Source organism: Electrona antarctica, assembly GCF_951216825.1.
Source record: "Electrona antarctica genome assembly, chromosome: 10".
Taxonomy (NCBI): domain Eukaryota; kingdom Metazoa; phylum Chordata; class Actinopteri; order Myctophiformes; family Myctophidae; genus Electrona; species Electrona antarctica.
In genome coordinates this window covers 36,827,726-36,849,725 of record NC_136791.1, presented here as the reverse complement: position 1 = coordinate 36,849,725, position 22,000 = coordinate 36,827,726, and the positions used below count along the sequence as shown (strand labels likewise).

The 22,000-nt window shown below is 42.3% G+C and overlaps 1 protein-coding gene across 1 annotated transcript in view; it reads right to left on the bottom strand.

Annotated features, from left to right (window-relative positions):
• Positions 1-16,907: 16,907 nt before the first annotated feature.
• The window catches only part of pcca (propionyl-CoA carboxylase subunit alpha), a 34,735-nt gene continuing 29,642 nt past the window's right edge, over positions 16,908-22,000 (bottom strand). Inside the window, exons 21-23 of the mRNA XM_079512721.1 lie at positions 19,563-19,703; positions 19,144-19,221; positions 16,908-18,431 (exon numbers count right to left, since the gene is read on the bottom strand). Coding sequence (XP_079368847.1) covers positions 18,363-18,431; positions 19,144-19,221; positions 19,563-19,703 — 288 coding nt within the window. The 3' untranslated portion in view covers positions 16,908-18,362. The remainder of the gene's footprint in view (positions 18,432-19,143; positions 19,222-19,562; positions 19,704-22,000) is intronic.

Here is a 22,000-nt window from a genome sequence, read left to right as displayed (position 1 = left end):
TTTTAAAACCAACATTTTGATCATCCCCACCTGTGTAGAGGGGAGGTCCTTACTTATTATCAATGATCAATTTTAATCAATCAATTGTAATCAATTACAAAGCATCACAGTTAGAAGTTCACAATATAATCAGTACAAACATCACAGATCATGTAAAAGTCAGACATTTTCTTTTTTATACATTGCATATTAAATACAATATAGGCCTATACAAATATAAATGTCTAGGGGCACAGAAAACCACATCAGGGACTAAGAACACACAGAAACCTTAAATACAGATTAGGCAGATTAAACATCAGGAACTCCAAGAACAACAAAACATATTACAAAAAGGGTTTGTAGGAAAAGTCATCTGTGGTTGCATAGTGCTGAGCTAATAAATCCAGAACATTTCTCTCTGAGATAACAACTTGGGAAGTTTACCCCCCTCTGGTGGTGGTAACTTGTTCAACCCCTACAAAGCGCAGAGATGAGGGTGAACCATGACTAGCCTCAAGATATTGTTTAGCCAACATTGAACTTTCTAGTTCAATGTTGCCTGTGCATATAGCAGTTTTGTGTTCAGATAATCTTGTTGTTTAGGCATCTTTTTGTTTGGCCAATGTAAGCTTTTTACCACAAGGACAGCTTAGCATGTAAACCACATTTGTGAAATTACAGTTTGATGAGTCTCTTTTGTGTATACTTTTTACCTGTCAAAGGATGTGAGAAGAATTTGCAATTTGTGGTATTGTTGCATTGTGCACATCGTCCACATCTTTAGTTGCCCCTGAGGGACAGCCTAGGTGGAACGTCAGGGCCAGATGATGATGAGTGAACCAATTTGTCTCTATATGCTGCATTCACATGGAATCAGGCAAGCGGTAGACCGTCTACCGCTTAAAAATGTAATCTTTTTACCGTTCCGTGCCGCCCAGCAGGTTTTGCCGTTTGCCATCTACCGTAGACGGCAAAACGTCAAAACCTGCTGGATGGCACGGAACGGTAAAAAGATTAAATATTTTAACATTGACGCCGTCTGCCGTTACCGTCGCCGGTTCTGGCTGCCATGCCGTCCACTAAAATGAAGTCCGGATTGCCGTCTACCGCTTGCCTGATGGGGGCTACACTGTGGGGACTACACTGGCATGTCCGAAGGGGTTAATATGCATTAATTAATAATGCATTAATCATAAATCTAATTCATTGTGCATATCCACATTCATAAACACTGTAGAAAGTGATGATGCATTTAGACCAAGTATTTTGCATTCAAAACTATAGAACTATATTTTTGGGTGGATTTTCAGTGTTTCGGGCATCAAGGGGTTAATAACAAAATATACTCAAGGGATATCACTAGGCAACCTTTTTTTTATCACTTAGATTTTTATTTGTTTTTGAACAAACACACAATAGTAAAGGACAAACACAGCACAAACAAACATGAAAAACAAAAAATAAAAATACAATAAAGTCGACAATGCGTATCAAATCTTGCTCAATACATCACATATTCCTAGACATATTCTGGTGTTCCTCATTCCCCCATGCCCTCATTGTTCATGATCAGGTCATTGAATATTGTCCATTTGGACCATTTGTCCTCCATTTGTTCCTCCTGCAGTCTCAGGCGATGTGTCAGTTTCTCCATGTATCTCCTGAATCAACTCCTCCCATTGTCCCTGTGTTGGAGGCTCCTTCTGTCCCCATTTCCTTGTGATAGCCTTCTTTCCTGCCGCCAATAAAATGTTTACCAGATACCTATCCTCTCCTCGTATCTTTCCCCCCATCAAGTTTCCTAAATACAGAACATCACACTTCATAGGCACCTCATAACCCAACACCTTTTGTATCTGATCATGTATCACTTTCCAAAAAGACTCAATTCTGGGACATTTCCAGAACACATGTGAGTGATCCACATTTACATCTCCACAACCCCTCCAACATTGTATCTGTTGCTTCAACTGCTTGCTCATAATTTTTGGTGTTATGAAAAACCTGCAAAGATTTTAACCTCTTGAATTCTTAAAGGAGCATTAAGTGATTTGGGTGATTTGGAAAACCACCCAGTCCGCCCCGGTAACAAAATGTGCACATGCACGCTCTACAGTGGGGGGAAGTGCAACAGGTGCACCAAGGCCCGCCCCCACTCGATCATGATTGGAGGAAGGCCCCTCTCATCCTGATTGGATGAAGGCTTTGCCAACCGCCACCAAAACTGAAACTAGGGTTTTTTGACCCCAGGGGCTCACTGGGGACAGGGAGGAACTCCTTATATGGTCAGCACACTCTATAGTAGGGAGGATTATCCAGAAAAAAATAAAAAATAAGTGATATTTGAATTAAGTCAAATCACTGAATATACCTTTAAGAGGTGACCCCAAACTACAAGAATCAGTTGAGAAAAAAACTGAACAACCCAGTTTTTTCACCCAGTGCCAATTATCTAATGTAATCCTGGGCTTCCTACACTTCCTCTGCCAACCTGGGGGGGGGGGGGGGGGGGGGGGGGCAGCGGACTGACCTCATGCCTCCTTCTATGCATGAGGAGTCCAAGCTGCTTCTTTTCACTTGACAGGGGGGAATTTCCCTGGCCGGATGTAGCGTGTGGAAGGAACACGTTATTCCGACGGTAACAAGACAACTCACCCTTTTTTCCCCTCCAAGTGAGTTGTCCGGACATCTCACCCCGAACGTCCGGACAACTCACCAGGGGTGAGATGTCTTCACTTTCGGGGGTGAGATGTCTTCACTTTCGGCCACTTTCGGGGTGAGTTGTCTTCACTTTCGGCATGAGTTGTCTGACTGAATATGTAGCCTTTGAGCTCTTTTATATACTTTACTGAATATTGCACAATAATACTTTACTGAATATTTCACAAGAATATAACACAAGAGTCAAATGTAGCCTACGGTCAAATGTAATGTAGTTTATTTAAATATAGAAACATTGTAAACAAAGCAGTGCAATGCACAGCCATGCACAGCCAATGAATTTCCTTCTCAGTTTGGCCAATCAGGTTATCATGCTTTTGACTTTGAAATCTTAACTGCCAGCAGTGCCAGCCAGCCGGATAAAAATCAGTTGACTCAGACTGACTTGAATGAAGCCACGGTAAGCTAAGCTTCTAGCCTAGATCATGTATTTCTAAATTGTTAGTAGGATACAATATTGTGCTTGTTTTGTTTGTTTGTTTTTCCAAAGTAACTGATTATATAACTTGCATTTATCAATTACATGTCTGAGTTGTCTGATTATTCGTTTTTTTGAAAGAAAAAAAAAAGCTCTGTACATGTACAGTATTAAGTTTATTTAAGCCCTTCTAGAAATCAACTATGCTTCTTCTCTTCAACAGTTAGTTCTTCAAATCATTTTGCATTTATGACGGGTTCCAGAGGTTTTAACAGGTAAGTTAGCAGACAAGGAAAACAAACACACACACACACACACACACACACACACACACACACACACACACACACACACACACACACACACACACACACAGCACCAACCTGTTGGAGGTCAGTGGGGGAGGTTTTCGTGTCAGTTAAGAGACAATGGGATGCCAGGAAATGCTACTTCTAACTCCTCTTCTAACTTCTCAACAGTATCAACTCTCTCCCCGACGGTGTCATATTATAACAGGTAAGAAAATATATAGACTTTTGTTTCTTTTTCCCCCCCATAAGTGTCCTGTGTATTTAATTCATAAAGGCATTGAGGGGAGGGGAATTTCCGGTGATAAGATTAGACTTTTGAATTGTGTTTGTTTAAACAACTAAATAAATCCTAATGTTTGTGTGTATTCCTTCACAGGAAATGCGTTTCCTGAAATCAAACGAATATGCTTCTATCTTCTGCTCAACAGCATAGGAGCAGGTCGTCATGCATTGCTTCGGCTGACATAAACATTATAACAGGTAAGAAAATTAATATATATAGACTGCTAATATATATAATATGCTCTAGCTGTGTATTCAATTCATCAAGGCATTCCGGTGATAGGGGACTTAGGACTTAGTATTGAGCGGTTTTGAATAGACATTGAATTGTGTTTAGATAGATAAACTAAATAAATCCTAATTGTGTTTCCTTTTTTTGTTTTTTTTCCCTTTTTACCCCCCCCCCCCCACACACACACACATACTCACACACAAAATGGTGCATTTATATAGTGCCTTTATCCAAGGCGCTTTACAGAGATTGTGCATTACATTCACATTACATTCTTGTAGATCAGCTTTTTTTTTTTTTTTTTTTTTTACCATTTATGTACAACTTATAAAGTTGCTTTTTTGTATTTTTAAAACATTTTAAAGTGCTTGTACAAGCTCAGGTTATATATAAGTTTTCACCCAAGGGCTGTTCATTTATATTGTTTATTTTGTATTCAGTGTTTTCTGCTTTAGTTCTACACTGAATCCCACTGAATCCCCCCCCCCCCCCCCCCCCATATACACACACTTTATGTAGAAAATGGGCAGATGTCATGAAATGAAGTTTATTTGTAACGAGTACTGGAAAACGCAAACAAGATTGACAAAAAGGGTTGTTATACAACAGGCTCCAAGTAGTGTCATTCAAGGAGAGCTTGATTATCTGCAAAGCAAAATATCACACTGAAACAGTCTTTGTGATATCTACAGAGGACTGGATATCCCAGACCAGGGGGAGTTAGAAAGGAACTAGTCTACTATAAAAGTAACATTTCAATAAAATGCATTAGAAACTACTTTCAGAACATTCTTATATTATTTTAGGATGTGGGAGAGAGTTAAATATACACTAACTAAAGTACAATTGCATTGGATTTCACACAATGACATGCAAATTAATTAACACCTAGCTTGCCCATGGGCCTTTGTGTGTCAAATTAGCCCATCACATTTGGCAGCTACTTTTAAACACATCTTACATTTGAGTATTTCTTTTCTTTTGTATACTATTTTCATAGTTTTGAGGGAAATTGCTGCTATTTGTCACAACATTTGTTTCAAAAAGCTTTAGACCCTGTATAAAAATAATGAAAATGGCATATCTACAAGCTCACAATACGCCAATATACAAGATGTGAACTGGTATATTGGCTAATTTCGTGGTATATTTCACTTTACGTTTTTATTCAAAGATTTGGCTTATATATGTAATATACTATGTTTTATTTAAAGCATTATAAACACATCTACTCATTAGGATACCCGAGTTAGATTCCACCAATTTGTCTAATGCTGTTAAATGTGATAAACACAGTTTTGTATAGCTTTTTTTTATTAGGCTATATTCGTTTTTATAAATATGAATTAAAATACTCTATATTCTCTTGCATCCAAAGAGCTCAAAAAAATAAGAAAGCTGAAAAAAAAATCATGATCACTGATTAGTGTATACCACAATATAGATCAGTGGATCTCTCTCTCTCTCTCTCTCTCTCTCTCTCTCTCACAAATGCCTTTGTGTGACCATTAGTTAGAACATTAGCTCTCTGCTGCCATCTCCTGGTGACAGCATGGAACAAAGTGGTACCACCAAAGACGTGGTGCCAGGGAGGTGCCAGGGAGGCACCACCAGTGACACTTTGGAGTACTCACCACTGTATGTATCGACTAGTGTGACATATGCACATGTCCGGGGAGACCTCCTCTACAACACCACACCGTCTGCTAAGCAGCAGAGGTGTAAAACAAAAATTGGCACGCCATACAGCGAGGTGAAAGGTCACTGTTTTTTTTGGCAAATCTAAGCTAGCAAATATAAGACTAAAGTGGACGCTGGACAAAAGTCCCTGCTATGTATCGACTAGTGTGACATGCGCACATGTCCGGGGAGACCTCCTCTACAACACCACACCGTCCGCTAAGCAGCAGAGGTGTAAACATTTTTTTGGCATGAGGTCAGAGGTAAAAAAATAAATCCCATTTCCAGACTAAAGTGAACTAAAGTGGACGCTGGACAAAAGTCCCTGCTATGTATCGACTAGTGTGACATATGCACATGTCCGGGGAGACCTCCTCTACAACACCACACCGTCCGCTAACGGGTACAAAGCCAGTTGTTGGAGTGGTTTGCACCACTCAAAAATGATGAAAAATGTTGATTTGTTTTTGATAAATGTTGAAAATGTCACCCTGCAGCTCAGATTCTGCAACGTCTATTGTGTCTGCAATGTCAGGACTGTCTCTAATGCATTCCTCTGACTGAAAAATGATGAAAATGTTGAAAAAATGATGAAAAATGATGAAGAATGTCACCCAGCAGCTCAGATTCTGCAACGTCTATTGTGTCTGCAATGTCAGGACTGTCTTTAATGCATTCCTCTGACTGAAAAATGATGAAAATGTAGAAAAAATTATGAAAAATGTTGAAAAAATGATGAAGAATAATGAAAAAATGTTGAAATGTTTTGAAAATGTCACCCAGCAGCTCAGATTCTGCAACGTCTATTGTGTCTGCAATGTCAGGACTGTCTCTAATGCATTCCTCTGACTGAAAAATGATGAAAATGATGACATTTTTTTGAAAAATGTTGAAAATGTCACCCAGCAGCTCAGAAAAAAATTTGAAAAAATTTGAAAATGTCACCCAGCAGCTCAGAAAAAATGATGAAAAATGATGAAAAATGATGATTTTTCTGTGAAGAATGTTGATAAATGTTGAAAATGTCACCCAGCAGCTCAGATTCTGCAACGTCTATTGTGTCTGCAATGTCAGGACTGTCTTTAATGCATTCCTCTGACTGAAAAATGATGAAAATGTTGAAGAAATTATGAAAAATTATGAAAAATGTTGATTTTTTTTTGGAAAATGTTGAAAATGTCACCCAGCAGCTCAGATTCTGCAACGTCTATTGTGTCTGCAATGTCAGGACTGTCTCTAATGCATTCCTCTGACTGAAAAATGTTGAAAATGTCACCCAGCAGCTCAGATTCTGCAACGTATATTGTGTCTGCAATGTCAGGACTGTCTCTAATGCATTCCTCTGACTGAAAAATGATGAAAATGTTGAAATCTTTTTGAAAAATGATGAAAAATGTTGAAATAATGTTGAAAAATGTTGAAAATGTCACCCAGCAGCTCAGATTCTGCAACGTCTATTGTGTATGCAATGTCAGGACTGTCTCTAATGCATTCCTCTGACTGAAAAATGATGAAAATGCCAAAAAAACAGTGACCTTTCACCTCGCTGTATGGCGTGCCAATTTTTGTTTACACCTCTACTGCTTAGCAGACGGTGTGGGGGGGGGGAGCCCAGAGGCCGTTGCTGCCGCGTGTCCTGCTGCTATTATAGCTTGGTGTTCTGCGGTGACCTGGGTTTTTTCTCGCCGATCAGGCTGCGGGCACAGCTCCATGTCAGCCCCATGAGTGGTTCACATACTCACAGACATGCGACTAGTGCCAACCCTTCCGGGGAATTAAGACCTGGCTGCAACCTCAACACCGAGATGCCCACTGCCGACAAGACCCCAGGTCATCAGCAGCGCCTGAAGGCCAAGGAGGTGGAGGACTGGCCCGGCGCTGACAGGGGACAGCAGGCCGGCTCCATGGACTGTAACTCATTGGAGGACTGCTCCAAGGAGAAACTGGAAGAGAGGATGTCCCTCAACAGCAGCAGCGACAGCGGCGTTCTCTCCCCCCTCTGTCGGATCTGTTATTCTGTTTCCAGGGACCCGACCAGGTGAGAGGCGAGATATTTAATTGCCTGTTTCCACGTCGTGTACTCTTCAGAGTCTTCACCTGTTCCTTCCTGCTGCATGTCTAAATCATCGATGGGGAATCCAAGCTAATATAAACTGCAGGCTTTCTAGTCCTGAAAAGTTGCAATGCGAAAATGGAACAATAAAAATCTAAACATTTTTGTAAAAAGAATCTGCCTAACGATGGTGGACGGGTTTCTGAACTGCCCACAGCATGAGATACAGACTGAGTAGAAAAGAATTGTGCCATTTATCATGATTATTAGTGGACCTATTATATGAAGATAGGTTGAAAAGTGGTGAAGTGGTCCTTTAATAGTGTGAGATTTATAGATTTTGGGGCCTAAATAATATATTAGAAGCTTTTTATCAAGAATTGATCAATGTCACCATGGTCCACATACTGTATATTGTGTACAGTGTACACTGTACAAAGAAAATATCAAAAGGGCACATGAAATTACCTACCTAGGTTCCATCCTGGAGACTAATCTTTCCGGTGATAAAATGGCCACCAACGTAATCAAAAAGGTCAACCATAGAACAAGATTCCTTTACAGGATCTCCTCACTGGTCGACAAAAACACCTTGAAGACCTTAACAGGAGCCCTTGTACAGGGTTTATTTGACTATGCATGCACCTCCTGGTACCACAGCACCTCAAAGGCCCTTAAAACCAGGCTCCAGACTTCCCAAAACAAACTGGTCAGTCTCCTACTTGACCTCGCCCCCCGAACCCACCTCACCCCTGCCCACTTCGACAGGCTGGAATGGCTTAGGGTCGACGACAGAGTACAGCATCTTGCAATGGGTCTGGTCCACAAGATTCGATACACCACCAAGATACCCATGTACCTGTCTAGATACTTCCTTAATGTTAACGAAGTCCACACCCACAACACCAGAGGGAGTGCAACGAACCATGTTCAACCCAGATTCGGCACAAACAAGGGACTAAATTCTTTTCGCTCCTATGCCACCAAAATGTGGAACGCCCTACCAACAGTCATTAAGACATGCGAATTCCTTGACTCCTTCAAAACCGCTCTCAAAGGGCACCTACGGACGGCTGCAATTCGAAACTGGCCCCTGTAAAATCGGAATCCCTCAAACACGGACGCAAGGACAACACAAGAGATGGTCGCGGCCACACAGCCAACTCAAGGTATGGCCACTGAGCCGACTTGGGGACCCAACGCAAGGACAACACAAGAGACGGTCACGGCCACACAGCCAACTCGAGGTACGGCCACTGAGCCGACTTGGGGACCCAACACAAGGACAACACAAGAGATGGTCACGGCCACACAGCCAACTCAAGGTACGGCCACGGAGCCGACTTGGGGACCCAACGCAGCTCCTCCAAGGAAAACAAACAAATGAACGGAGCTGAACGTGAATCCCCCCCACCGCCCACCCCTTTTTTTCCCTCACTGTATATGTTTCTTTTCCCTTTTTACCTCCTTTATGATGAATTCCTGTTCTGTCCTTTGTCTATATAGAAGTGTCTATTTGTACGTCTCTAAATGTTTTTGATGATTTGAACATTGTGGACCCTATTGGAAACAAGTGTAATGCTTAATTGGGTCGTCCACTCACAGTTAACAGCCTTTGTATTGAGTTTGTGCTTGAAATGTACTGTAATTCTGCAAACTGTTAATACATTTTTCAATCAATCAATCAATCAATGCTGTCCAGAGGGAAAAGAGCAGGTGCTCTAGCACCCCTAGTGTCTATCTGTGCACGCCACTGCGATTGAATGTATCAGAACAGAAGTATTACAAAGGTTTACAATTACATTACATTAAAATTGAGTTTGCTATTGAGACTGAGTTGAGTTACTGAGATGGTTACATAATTCATTCTAATTGTTCCAATTGCTAATGCAGTGGTTCTCAGATATAGAAGATAGATTGATTGAAATAAGTATTTTACAATAACACCATATAGTATCCTCTGATGACTGATGGGATCTTGTACTGCTGGTTTTCTATCACAGGGGTTCCCAAACTTTTTTGGACCAGGTACCCCTTTTGGGGTAGACATTTTTCCAGGTACCCCCTCATCTGAAGCGGCCGCAGAAACCTTTCAAGTGTCCTGATAGTCTTTTTGTTGTTTCTGCAGCATGCGTCCTGCTGTTACTGTTTGGGGTCACGACAGGTTGACTGATGTTGTAGTTTTAGTAATCATGTCAGCTATTGGCCCAAAGCAAACATGGGAGAAACACAATGAACAACACAAAAAATATGTTTATTGCGCAACTTGGCAGAAATGACCACGTAGATAAACATAATTTTAATGTTAAAAAAAGTTTTAAAAGTTTTGGGGAATTATTTCGGGTACCCCGTGGCTATGCGTCGCGTACCCCACTTTGGGAACCGCTGTTCTATCATACCAGGCCGGGGGTCCCTCTGCTTTTTTTTCTTAACATCAATCCTAGTTTTGCTGGTATATCCTATACCAGGACCCCTAGTACTGCTGGTTTTACATTCTACAGCTGGTTTTCTAGACCCCTGGTACTGCTGGTTGTCTCGTCTATGAGGAGGACTGTACTACTGCTTTTCTTTCACACCAAGACATTTATTGCATTGCATTCACCTGGCAACCATGTCATTATACAAGTGATAGACCTGAATGGAGCTCAAGGTGTACACAATTATCTACCCGTTGGGACTTTCCTGCAGTTCCTGCCAGGGGTCTCTGAGGACTTCAGTTGAGAACCACTGTATCGTTGGAATAAAGGCTCCATGTAATCTACTGATCAGTGTTGGTTGCAGGGAGAGCTGATAAGCCCATGTCGATGCAGTGGATCAGTGCGGTGTACCCACGAGCCCTGCCTCATCAAGTGGATCAGCGAGAGGGGATCTTGGAGCTGTGCTACTATAAGTACCATGTCGTTAACATCAGCACCAAGAACCCACTGCAGGTAGCGTGCGTTTGAGTATGTGTGATTGTATGTGGTTATGTGTGTGTGCAACTGTGCACTGAAAAGAGGGACTCAGCAGACCCAAAGACTTTTTTTTAAGAGGTTTCGAAATGTCCACAGACTCCACACTGCAATTCAAATACAAGTCACTATTTAGGCCTTCAGCATTCTCAGACCTTTCTCCAGTGTGACATACAAAGTGTAATGTCAGAGTGAGTGCCATGAACATTTTGTCAAACAAGTGGCCAAAGAATTAGTGCACAACATATAGCATCTGTAATAGCCTAAGAGAAGGTGTAGAGATAAATAGGAACCAATAACCAAGCCCTGGGGTACTCCTGTCAAGAATGCATGCATGGCGATGAAAGTGAGACTTCCCAAAAAACCTGGTAGGCAGTCAGAAGGAATATTCTTGAGTGCATTTAATTCCATTTGGTACGGTATACCTAGATTACCTACCAAGGTTAGGAAGGATGTCAATCCGTGTCCTTCTTGAGTCAAGAAGAATGGGCAATGGGCCTCATGCGCCAATAAGTTCCTAACTTTTCCTCTTACATTTCTTCCTAAGTGAATTCCTAAGAGAAGTCCAGTCAGATTCATGAAACGTTCTTAAGTAGGCATAATTGTTCCTAAGCATGTTCTTATGATGATGAATCCAAATCCTCGTAACTTGAAGGGGTGTGCCAGTTCATTCAAATGATCATAGGTAGACGCCCCACATATCCTAATTAGCATCATAATTACCATAGGGAACCGCCCCACCAATCCCATATAAGGCATTGGGAATTCACTTTCCTACCTGTGTTCACCCAGGTGGGTGTGGTTTTGCGTGACTCCATGGCCTTGCCTGCAGTCACACCTGTGTGTGATTGCAGCACACAGAAATCACAGGACCTCACACATAGAAATAAAGTTGAGTGAAGTCAAGAATACCTAAACTAAAGTCTAAATATGGTGGAACACCAGACTCCAAACATAACAAATCAATAATACTGTGGAGGTACTGAAGTGAACAGAAATTTTCAATATTTCAATATTTTCAATATTCATGAATGTATTTTATTATTTATCTCACAATAGTCAACTTGGGGGGGATGATCGCGGGTGCATGGGGTGGGGGTTATGTGGTGGGTATGGTGCGTTTGTTTGGGTTGGGTTGTGAACTCTAAACCAGTGGTTCTCAAACATTTTCATGTCAAGGACCCCCAAATTGACATGCATTCTGCAGACCCCCATATGAAAATATTTTCTGCTAGGGAAATGTTTTGAAGATTTATCAAAATGTAGCTGATCTACAAGCTCAAAATGGGCAGTAATGGGACGCGTTTGTGAGCTTGTGGATTGGCTATTTTCAAAGTATAAAATGGGATTAAAGTGGTAAAATGTTCCATATTTTGCTGTGGACTGCCGGGAACTTCCTGAAGGACCCCTTGAGGTCCTCAGACCAAACTTTGAGCATCATGCAGATGGCGCTGTTTTTCCTTTATGTTTTCAGATTGCACTTAAGAACGAAAAAGGCACCCTAAGAGTGCTCCACAGTGTGCGTAGATTCTGTTCTTACCTACGAACAAATCACAGCTAAGAAAAGATTGAGGGATCCCAAAACCTTCTTAAAAACTTCCTAAGTGGGTCTAAGAACAAATTTCCTCTTAAGAACTTCGTAAGAACGGTTGGCGCATGAGGCCCAATGTGTGGAGCGAGGGGCAGTCTGAAGTGCACTTTCAGTCGAATCAGGTAGTTTAAAGCCTAGGTGTGAGGATCCAAAACTTGATTATGTGATATATGAACAGTGTTGGTTAGAAACAACCAGTTCAAGATACAGCTTGATCAAATTCAAGGACTAGCTTAAAGTTTCAATGTAATGAATGTGTATGTAGAATCTATCTTACACCAATATTGTTCTTGTGAAGCAGTTGGTTTGACTGAGCTTGCTTATTAAGATTATGAAAATCGCCAGTGTCATTTCTCTTTGCCTGTCTGTCTGTGTGCTGCTGGCTCCATGAGTGAGCAGAGTGGCTTCCGCTGGTCGTGGAGAGACTCCCCGACAGCAGGCAGTGGGAGCAGGGAGAGAAGTACAGATGGCTTGTTCAGGTCATTTGGCAGTTAAACCATCTATTAATTTTAGCAGATAAATACAAACAGCGAAATGTTGTCGCTTAATGTTAATTCATTTCCCATCTACAGCTGCTATCTAACTTTTGTTTTCAAAATGCGCTCCTGTCAGTACAGTCCGTTTGCTCACCACAAGCAGGCACACGTGACACGCAGATACATGAGTGAGAGCCTGTTACTCATAACCTCGGCCTCACCCAATTATTGCTTAGCGTCATGATTTTGTTCCACGCTTTAATGTGTGAATTGAGTATTATTGCATTATCGTCAGAATTATTAACTAAAATAATAAATAATACATTTTTATTTATAATACACTTTACATTTGAAACAAACCTGTGCTACCTGTGCCACAAAGTAAACTCTCTCTCTTTCCACAGTGGCAGACAATTTCTCTGACAACGATAGAGAAAGTGCAGATTGCAGCCGCTGTGCTGGGTAGTCTTTTCCTGCTGGCCAGTGTCTCCTGGCTGCTGTGGTCTTCTGTGAGGCCCCATGCTCGCTGGCAACGCCAAGACCTGTTCTTCCAAATCTGCTATGCCATGTATGGCTTCATGGACTGGGTCTGCATTAGCCTGGGTAAACCCCTCCCCCCTCGCCAGATTGTCCAGCAGGGGGAGTGGGTTTACCCAGGCTAGGTCTGCATAGGTGAGAGAAGCGCTTCTCTAAAGCAATGTGGTGAAAATTATAATGTGATTACAGGGGTTGACACCTCCTTAGAGTTATATATAATAGAGACGTCACCGGATTTCTCCTCTCATCCACTTGCATTGAGTTGCTCCATAGAGTATATATGAGTTGCTCACCCAGCGCATGAGCGCATGAGGCGTTCTTCCGGTTTGGAACAGAGTGCATTCTGGGATTGGTTATGGGCCATACATGAACACGCTGGGCCGTTCATAGCAGACCGCGTTCACGTATGGAACATAGCGTTCACGCATGGAGCATAGCGCACATTCACGTATGGCCCATAGTAGTGCCATGCATAGTGCATGGCCCATAGTGCAAACCACTTTCGGCCACCGGCCACCATGTCCATTTTGCTTCAATGTTTCCTCTCTGTGGTCGCGCCTTGGTTGACACTAACGGTATTGCACAACTTCTACAATCAATTCAATTGTAGCCCCTCCACCAGAGGACCACAATGAAAATACTCCTTTTCATTGTCCATTTATTCCTCAACCATGTAAATTGTCAAATGAAATCGCACTCTCTTCACCTAAAAAAGTTTTAAAAAAAACATCCATAGCAGCTATAGTAGTATTTGGTTGCTCAGCTACCTGTCTAATAAAGTGTGCTAATAGACAGAGGTTGAGATCCTCGTCTGTTGTTGAACCCTTCTCAAATTGTGTGTCTACTGTTCCCAGTAATGATTGTCCATGAGGGGCCATCTGTGTTTCGTATTTTTCACCGATGGCAGGCGGTCAACAAACGCTGGAAGGTCCTCAACTTCAATAAGGTGCAATATGTCTCAATTAGCATACCTTTTTGACTGGGTCATAACCAACTTTATATCAGTGAATGTCTGGAATCATGTATGGCATAATAACATATGAATGCATTGTGAACATGTGGAAAATGTGCAAGAACAATATTCACATTTTTAGACAAAGTGTCCTGGATAAACTAAAATGAAAAGAAACTGTTTGGTATTAAGTTGGTAATTAGATTCGAATTTGGTTCTGCCCCAGGGAACATCCATTCCTCCCTGAGCCCAACCCCAGTATGGGAGGTCTATCTGGGGGCAGACTGGTCCACCTCCTCTTTGCTACCGGCTGTTGCTGCAGCAGAAGCTAATGCCATCGGGCAGGTAACTGTGTGGGATCGGGAAGAAGAGGCAGACTCCAGGACATCCACCACGCTGATTGCTATGTCAGAATCTGAGCCCAGCATCCGCAGCAACAACAGTCGCTGTCATCAGTCTTTGAGCAGAACCATAGCTACCGTTGGACGTATAGCCTGCTGCACGTTTTGGGTCAACATAGGCCTTTTTTGGAACAACAGAACCCAGAACCCCAGGGACTCTTCCACAGCCCCACAGACTCAGCCCAGGGACAGCAACCGAGAGCTGGTCATGAGAGTTACCACGGTCTGAGGCCTGGCAAGAGAACAGAAATCTAGTAATGGCTGAACAGCCCTATCCTGAACTTGGGGGGCAGAGGCTGAAAATGAGAACAGGTGGGGGAGGGAGGGTCTGGGATGGGGGTAGGTGGGTTTTTTCAATGTTTCTATGTTGCCATGATATCTGACCGTTTCTTCCTGTATAGGATGAGAGGTGCTGAATGTATACAATATGTGCTATTTCTCACATTTTTACAGAAATAATTTTCAGCACAAAAAGGCAGTTTTACCACACGTAAGACAATGAAGCAGGCAAATACAGTAGTCCATTGGGGGAGCATAAGCCTACACCCTAAAGATTAGGGTGTGTAAAATGTTTAGGATAAACATTTTCCTAGTATTCCTTAGTATTCATTTTCTGAATGCAAGAATACTCTTGGAAGAAGTTCTGTACTGTAATTATGCCAACTCCAGTGCTGCTGATGGTACTTGGCAGTGCATATATTGCATGAGCCTTGTACGATTCCCAGTAAATACATGGTATTATAACGTTTCAGATATTTAACCTAATTATTCTATTGTGAGTTTGACATGTGAATGTTTGACATAGTCACATTTCCCAATGAGTTTTGTGTTGAGAAGATGCTCCTAACATCACTGGAAAATCTCTGCCAGCCGTGGCTACCTGCAGTGATTTTCAGAACGCATTAGGAAGTGTTATGTCAGATTATGTCCTCCACATCACAACAGATGGATTCTGTCTGACAGATTTTTTTCCCCCACACCATCCATGTGCTGTACTCCAGATGGTAAATTGGCTGCATCAGTCCATTGAGTGTGTTCATGAATTGATACTTTAAGCAGTAGAGGCACCATGCATGTCAATACAGTGATATCAGTGTGATATCAGTAAATATTTATAGGTATATTCTGTGCATCCCCACAGAGTGTATTAACAAGTCTAGCTCTGGTCCATAGCCTTACTCTGCAGTAAGGCTATGCTACTTTCGCTTTTAAATCTCACATGGAACTCAGACCAGCCTCTCCTCTTTAGCGTAAATAAAAATAACGTTTTTGCTACTCACCAAAACAAAGGTGTCATTAGAAAGCCTACTTTCCTTAGTGGGAGCACTCTGAGCCCCCACCACACGTATAAACGGTACTTTTTGGCCATACTATCTTACTATTCTGAAAACGTTCTGAAAACAAATCTATGAAGTGCCTTTAAAATAGACGAGGACATTTTGGCCTGGTGTGGTACTAGACTCGAGGAAAGGCCATGTAGTCACCAAACTCAGTAGTGTTTGTTCATCCCGCAAACTTAATAGATCAAGATATTTGTGTGTGTGTGTCCTGAGGGGGGCGTCAAATCAATGGTCATTGGGTCACCGACCTGTTTTTAGTGCAGGAAGCAGGCGCGTACGTGGATCAAATTCATGTATATAGCCTGAATGAAGTGTTTGGTGCTGGGAGGCTGGTGCAACGCACAGGTCCTGTGAGAGCAGGAGTGGACCTGGTGAGACGTAGGAGGGGCCTGGACATGAGTCAACCCACAGAGCATAGTCCTTCCACACGCCAGCCCTCCAAGTCCCGGCATAGTTCGGGAGCGGCGGATTGTGTGGCCCTGGTCTTTCCCTAATGGGACTGACCGACAAATTTGTCATCAGGTTTTGTTGCCAGGATTTTTATTATTGTTCTGAACTTTATAAAAAAAACAATTGAAAATTGTGAAAGAAACAATTTGTACTTACAATTTGTAACTAATAATAAGGGGGGGATTAGATGTTAAAAGAATAGCCTTTCTACATTTTTTTCTCCGGCATTTTCATCTGGGGACAAAAATCAAATATGGTAAGTAATAAGTGTGCATGTATGTCTGCCATAAGAATACAATGAACACTTTACTGTTAAAGCATCAAGATATGCTAAAATGGCAAGATCAGGTTTATTGTATTTTTACGACACACACACACACACACACCTTAGTTGATTTTGTCCCCAGATGAAAATGCTGGAAATAAAAAAACTAGATTCTTTTTACACAAAAAAATACCATGGGAGAAGGAAGAAAGAAGACCATTACAATGCTAACAGGAACACCCTCCAAAGGTATTTGAACATGAAATGGTAGGAAAATAACGGAATCGCTTTATTTGTCCCTTGGCTTATGCTAAGGTCTTTAACAAAGGCCTCCAGGTAGCACTGCTGTCTGTGCACTGCAGCTATGAATAAAATGTATACTACACAAAAATGACAGGGGATCTCATGACGTGTTAGGTAGACAGTGACATTGAAGGATCCAAATTAAATAAAAATCATTATACAAACATGTATACTGTATGTATTCTGTTAAGAATCGGTTTAAATGCAAGAGGTATTTGATTTTCTGAATTTAGAGTAATTTCAAGTCATATTTATACATCTACAGTATTTAACACAGCAAATTAACATCAGTGAAATCCTCACTTCAAAGAAGTAACCCTAACCCAAGGCACAACTATAGTAATGAGGGACAAAGTCGACAAGCGTTTCCAATAACCAGGTAATCACTTGACCAATCACAATTTCACCAAACTCTTGTCCAATCCAAAAATCTCTCAGCACATCACAAAGACAGACACTCAACAGCTGAACCCAAACATGTAAGGCTCAATAAAGGGAAAGTAGCCTAATCTCCAAATCTCCCCTTTGACCGAAGTATGGACTTTCGCACTTCTCTGCACTGATACAGTACGATATTCTAAAAAGTGACAATGGTCCAGGGGTTGACAGACACTAATGTTTCAAAAGCACTTGGCCATCTAGCAACTACAGGTCATGTCCTACTTGCCCAAAGGTGATGTTCACTTGCCCCAAAAATTAAAAATCTACAGACAAATCTGCAGAATGAAAATATGAGTGAAACATAATTGCTCAGTTGAAGTTGCTCAGATAATATACCGATAATATCTCATATTGTTTGAAAAGTGAACAAAAGGTTACTTCCCAGTCCCTACAAAAACAAAACCCCACTTGCCTGAACATGTAATAGAGGAAGGAATAGAGGCATAATGCCAAAGAGCATGCCCAGCAGAGATGTCTTGTTTGTGGGCTGAAGTGTGTGTAGTGGTTGGTACGTGCATATACCTAATGTGCCAGGGCAGAGTCTTCAATAAGCTCTTTTCTGTGCAAGTTATTGAGTTGCACTGGTATAGACGTTACAGGTTTGCTCATATAATTTTGTACTTGCCCTGTGCAATTCGGGGGCAACCATTCACACCAACCCCTGGTCATGTGCTGTTTTAGTGTTGGTGCAGCACTATAAACAGAGCAGGTATCGACACATTCATGATTGCCAAGGGCTTGGGAAACACAAGAAATGTCAACACAGTTGGTCTAATAGTTAAACCACTTGGTCAAAGAAGCCACCTTCACACAAAAGAATCCCTACAAAATGTGGGAAAGAAGAAAAGGAAACAAAAAGAACAGACAGAGGGAATGTTCCTTCTTTACAGGTGTTCATCCTGTCTTGTTGTGTATCTATGTATCCCGTCAGGAAGTAGCCAGTTGTGAACATCGCCAACATGGTGTCGTCAGAAGGTTATTCTAGTTCAACCAAGAGGTCTCCCTCTCCCACCGTCTCCCCTGGTGTACAGTGGACACTCTTCACCTGAACACACACACACACACACACACACACACACACACACACACACACACACACACACACACACACACACACACACACACACACACACACACACACACACACACACACACACACACACACACACACACACACACACACACACACACACACACACACACACACACACACACACACACACACACACACACACACACACACACAGGTATTCCTTTAATGATAGGTATACAGTAGACTGGCAGCCGCTCGGGCCCACATTGTTATTCAATTATACACAAATATGATACACCTCTACACCAAATATATTTTTCCAAAAATGACGTTGAAACGCATTGTGATCTTGTAGATCTGCTATTTTCAGTCACCATTATTTTCGACAAATGTTTGCTTATTATGACATGCCCAGAATTGGGATGCAAGGGTTCATGTGGTTAAAGGGAACAGTTGTTTTATACAAACTGAAAGGTTATAAAGATCATACTGTATAATATATGAAGCGTTTAATCTTTGAATACACTCTTTGACTAGAATGCATACCATAAGGGACACAGCAGAGATTATACATTACCACACTAGTATTTCCCTCTACACCAAATCTTGTTCCTGAAAATATCTACAAGCTCACTTGTGAGCATAATAAACAATGGCTACTTTTTCACGACAGATGAAGTTACGTTTCCCCCCTCCCGACAGCAATAAACAGTAGTAAACAGACCTTAGCTGTCCTGGCAGCAGTCATACTGTTCTGCATCTTCATGGCTTCAATCACACAAATCTCCTGACCCCCTGCAACCTGCGCGCACACACACACACACACACACACACACACACACACACAGACAGACAGACAGACAGACAGACAGACAGACAGACAGACAGACAGACAGACAGACAGACAGACAGACAGAGAGGGAGGGAGACAGAGAGGGAGGGAGAGAAAGGTGGGGGTTATTATGGAGTTGTTATATGCAACATTTTACTTGTGTTTTTTATATATACACGTGTGTTTATTTACCAGGAGTTAACTCCAGAAAATGCAGTAATTTAGAATACATTTTGCCTCCCCTCCCTCTAAAAGTCCCCCATTTCAGGACTTTTAGACATGTGGGAGGGGGATTCCGATGCTGTCCTTACCGTGTCTCCAGGCTTGACGGACACGGAGACCACAGTTCCTGGCATGGGTGAGCGCAGGATGCTGCTCGAGTCCTCTGGAACTTTCTCTGGCATGTAGGAGTTGAGCTCTGCAGCCCGTTTGGACAGGACGCGCACTTTAAACTAAACAGACACACACACATACACACGACAGGTAAGACAAACCAGCACACATACTGTATGTGCCTAACAACTGGGATATTGGCATAGATTATAATGCCAACACTGGACTGAAATATGGTCTTCGTATTTTATATCCCTCTGTCTGGACACTGCCACAATCCACTGCCAATGGCACAACCACACAATCCACTGCCAGTGTCATTCCACTGCCAATGTCACAACCACACAATCCACTGCCAGTGTCATTCCACTGCCAATGGCACAACCACACAATCCACTGCCAGTGTCATTCCACTGCCAATGGCACAACCACACAATCCACTGCCAGTGTCATTCCACTGCCAATGGCACAACCACACAATCCACTGCCAATGACACAATCCACTGCCGGCTGGCAGTGGATTGCTAGCGACTCCTAGCGAGACAGCATGAACTTCCAGTCATAGTTGAATATATAGAGGCTAACTGGGAAACAGAAGGTTACAGGTTCATTTCCCAGAAATACCAAACAATCACAACACGGAAACCACATGGGTCATGCAGAAGTCACAACGCAACCTCAAAATGTAAAAGTGTTAGGTATAATAATACATCACTGTTAAAATGGGTAGCATTTGTGTTATACAATATGGGAGGATGTAAGTGGACATGTGAAGAGGTACAACAGTATGTCACATTTAGACAAGAAGGAGATTAAAATATTTAACGTATTTGTCCAAAATGATCTATAACACTACAGGTTGACAGGAAAAGATCAAACCTTCGAAAAACACTAAAAAGCACAGGAGGGAAGGCTTCAAAATAGAAAAAATGGAAAGAAAGAATGACAGGCACCCCCAGGGATGCCAACAAGCGGTCTTCCTTTAGCTTTGTGTCTAAAGATACAGGGATTGTGCTCCTTCTCCTCTAGCTGTAGCATTCTAGGGCCCCCCGCTGGCAGAGTGCAGAAAAGTCTGCTTTCCCACACATTCTCAGGAGTACCGGACACAGGTGGAAGCAGTAAATCAGAGCCAAGTCTGAAGGAGAGCTCAGGGCAAGAATGCCTTAGTAGATGTAGGGATGTTGGACAAGGACATGTGCCGATTCCATGACCTTTGAATTGTCCATGAATTTGCGACACAATTGAATGAATACCGGTAACTAAAAAAAACATCTGATGATCCACTTTTGGTCTAAAACCCACTTGGGAACCGGAAGGTTCGATCCCAGGCTCCCTCAGAGTTAGTGTCGAAGTGTCCTTCCTTGAGCAAGACGCTGAACCCCTAATTGCTCCTGATGAGCAGGTTGGTAACTTGGTGCCTTGCATGGTTTCCCCCGCCATCGGTGTATGAGATCGGTGATGTAATGCACAATCTACAAACCGCCTTGGATAAAGGCACTATATAAATGCACCATTTACCATTATTAGGAATTACACAGCATGCTCAGCATGCGCGCACGCACACACACACACACACACACACACACACACCACACACCACACACACACGAACATCAGGAAGGCATTAGCTTTGTGGCTCTGCAGGAGAGCTTTGAACATTGGCCTCGGAAGCATGCATGACATTTCCTACACCACTGTGCCAAACTTCCTTATAATTCTTGGTGGTTGGTAGCCAGCTTCAACAATGTGCCTAGTAGATCTGACTGACAGCAGTTTAACATGAAACTTTGAAATTGCCCTTCACTGGAATAAAACACCAGACCCACATGTAGGACTCAGCTGGCTTACAGTTGGGTGCCACCGATATTGTCCCTTATCATTTGACCCATTTAGGCCTGACCTCAAAATTTAAAAAAATCCTTCTAAATCCTCCAGTTTTCTGAAATAAATATTTTCACGATTTTTCAAAAATAGCATACCTACAAGCTCGTAGCGCGCCACTCGGTGGCGCGCTATGAGCTTGTAGATCTGCTATTTTTCAATAGCTAAATTATAACATGTTTAAAACACCAAAAGGGGTTTTGCGCAGATCACGCAAACCTCAGCAAAAAGAAAAGGACAATATCGATGGCCTCCAACTGTATCTACACACGATTTAAACATGCCAGTAGCAAGTTGCCCCTGTGCTTCCCCTACACAGCTTTCCTACTATCTGTCTCACTTTATGTCGCCATCTTTGCTTTCCTGCCGTTTCTCTCCTGCACGGTCTCCTTTAGCCTAGCTAATAAGCCAGACCGAATCAACCGTTGGCAAATAAAAATTGCCTGCCGGCGGATTACGGTCTGGAGAGGCTCAATTGTACGCCCATTTCCTACACCAGAGAACTGGTGTGGCCAATCGGGACACGGTATGCAAT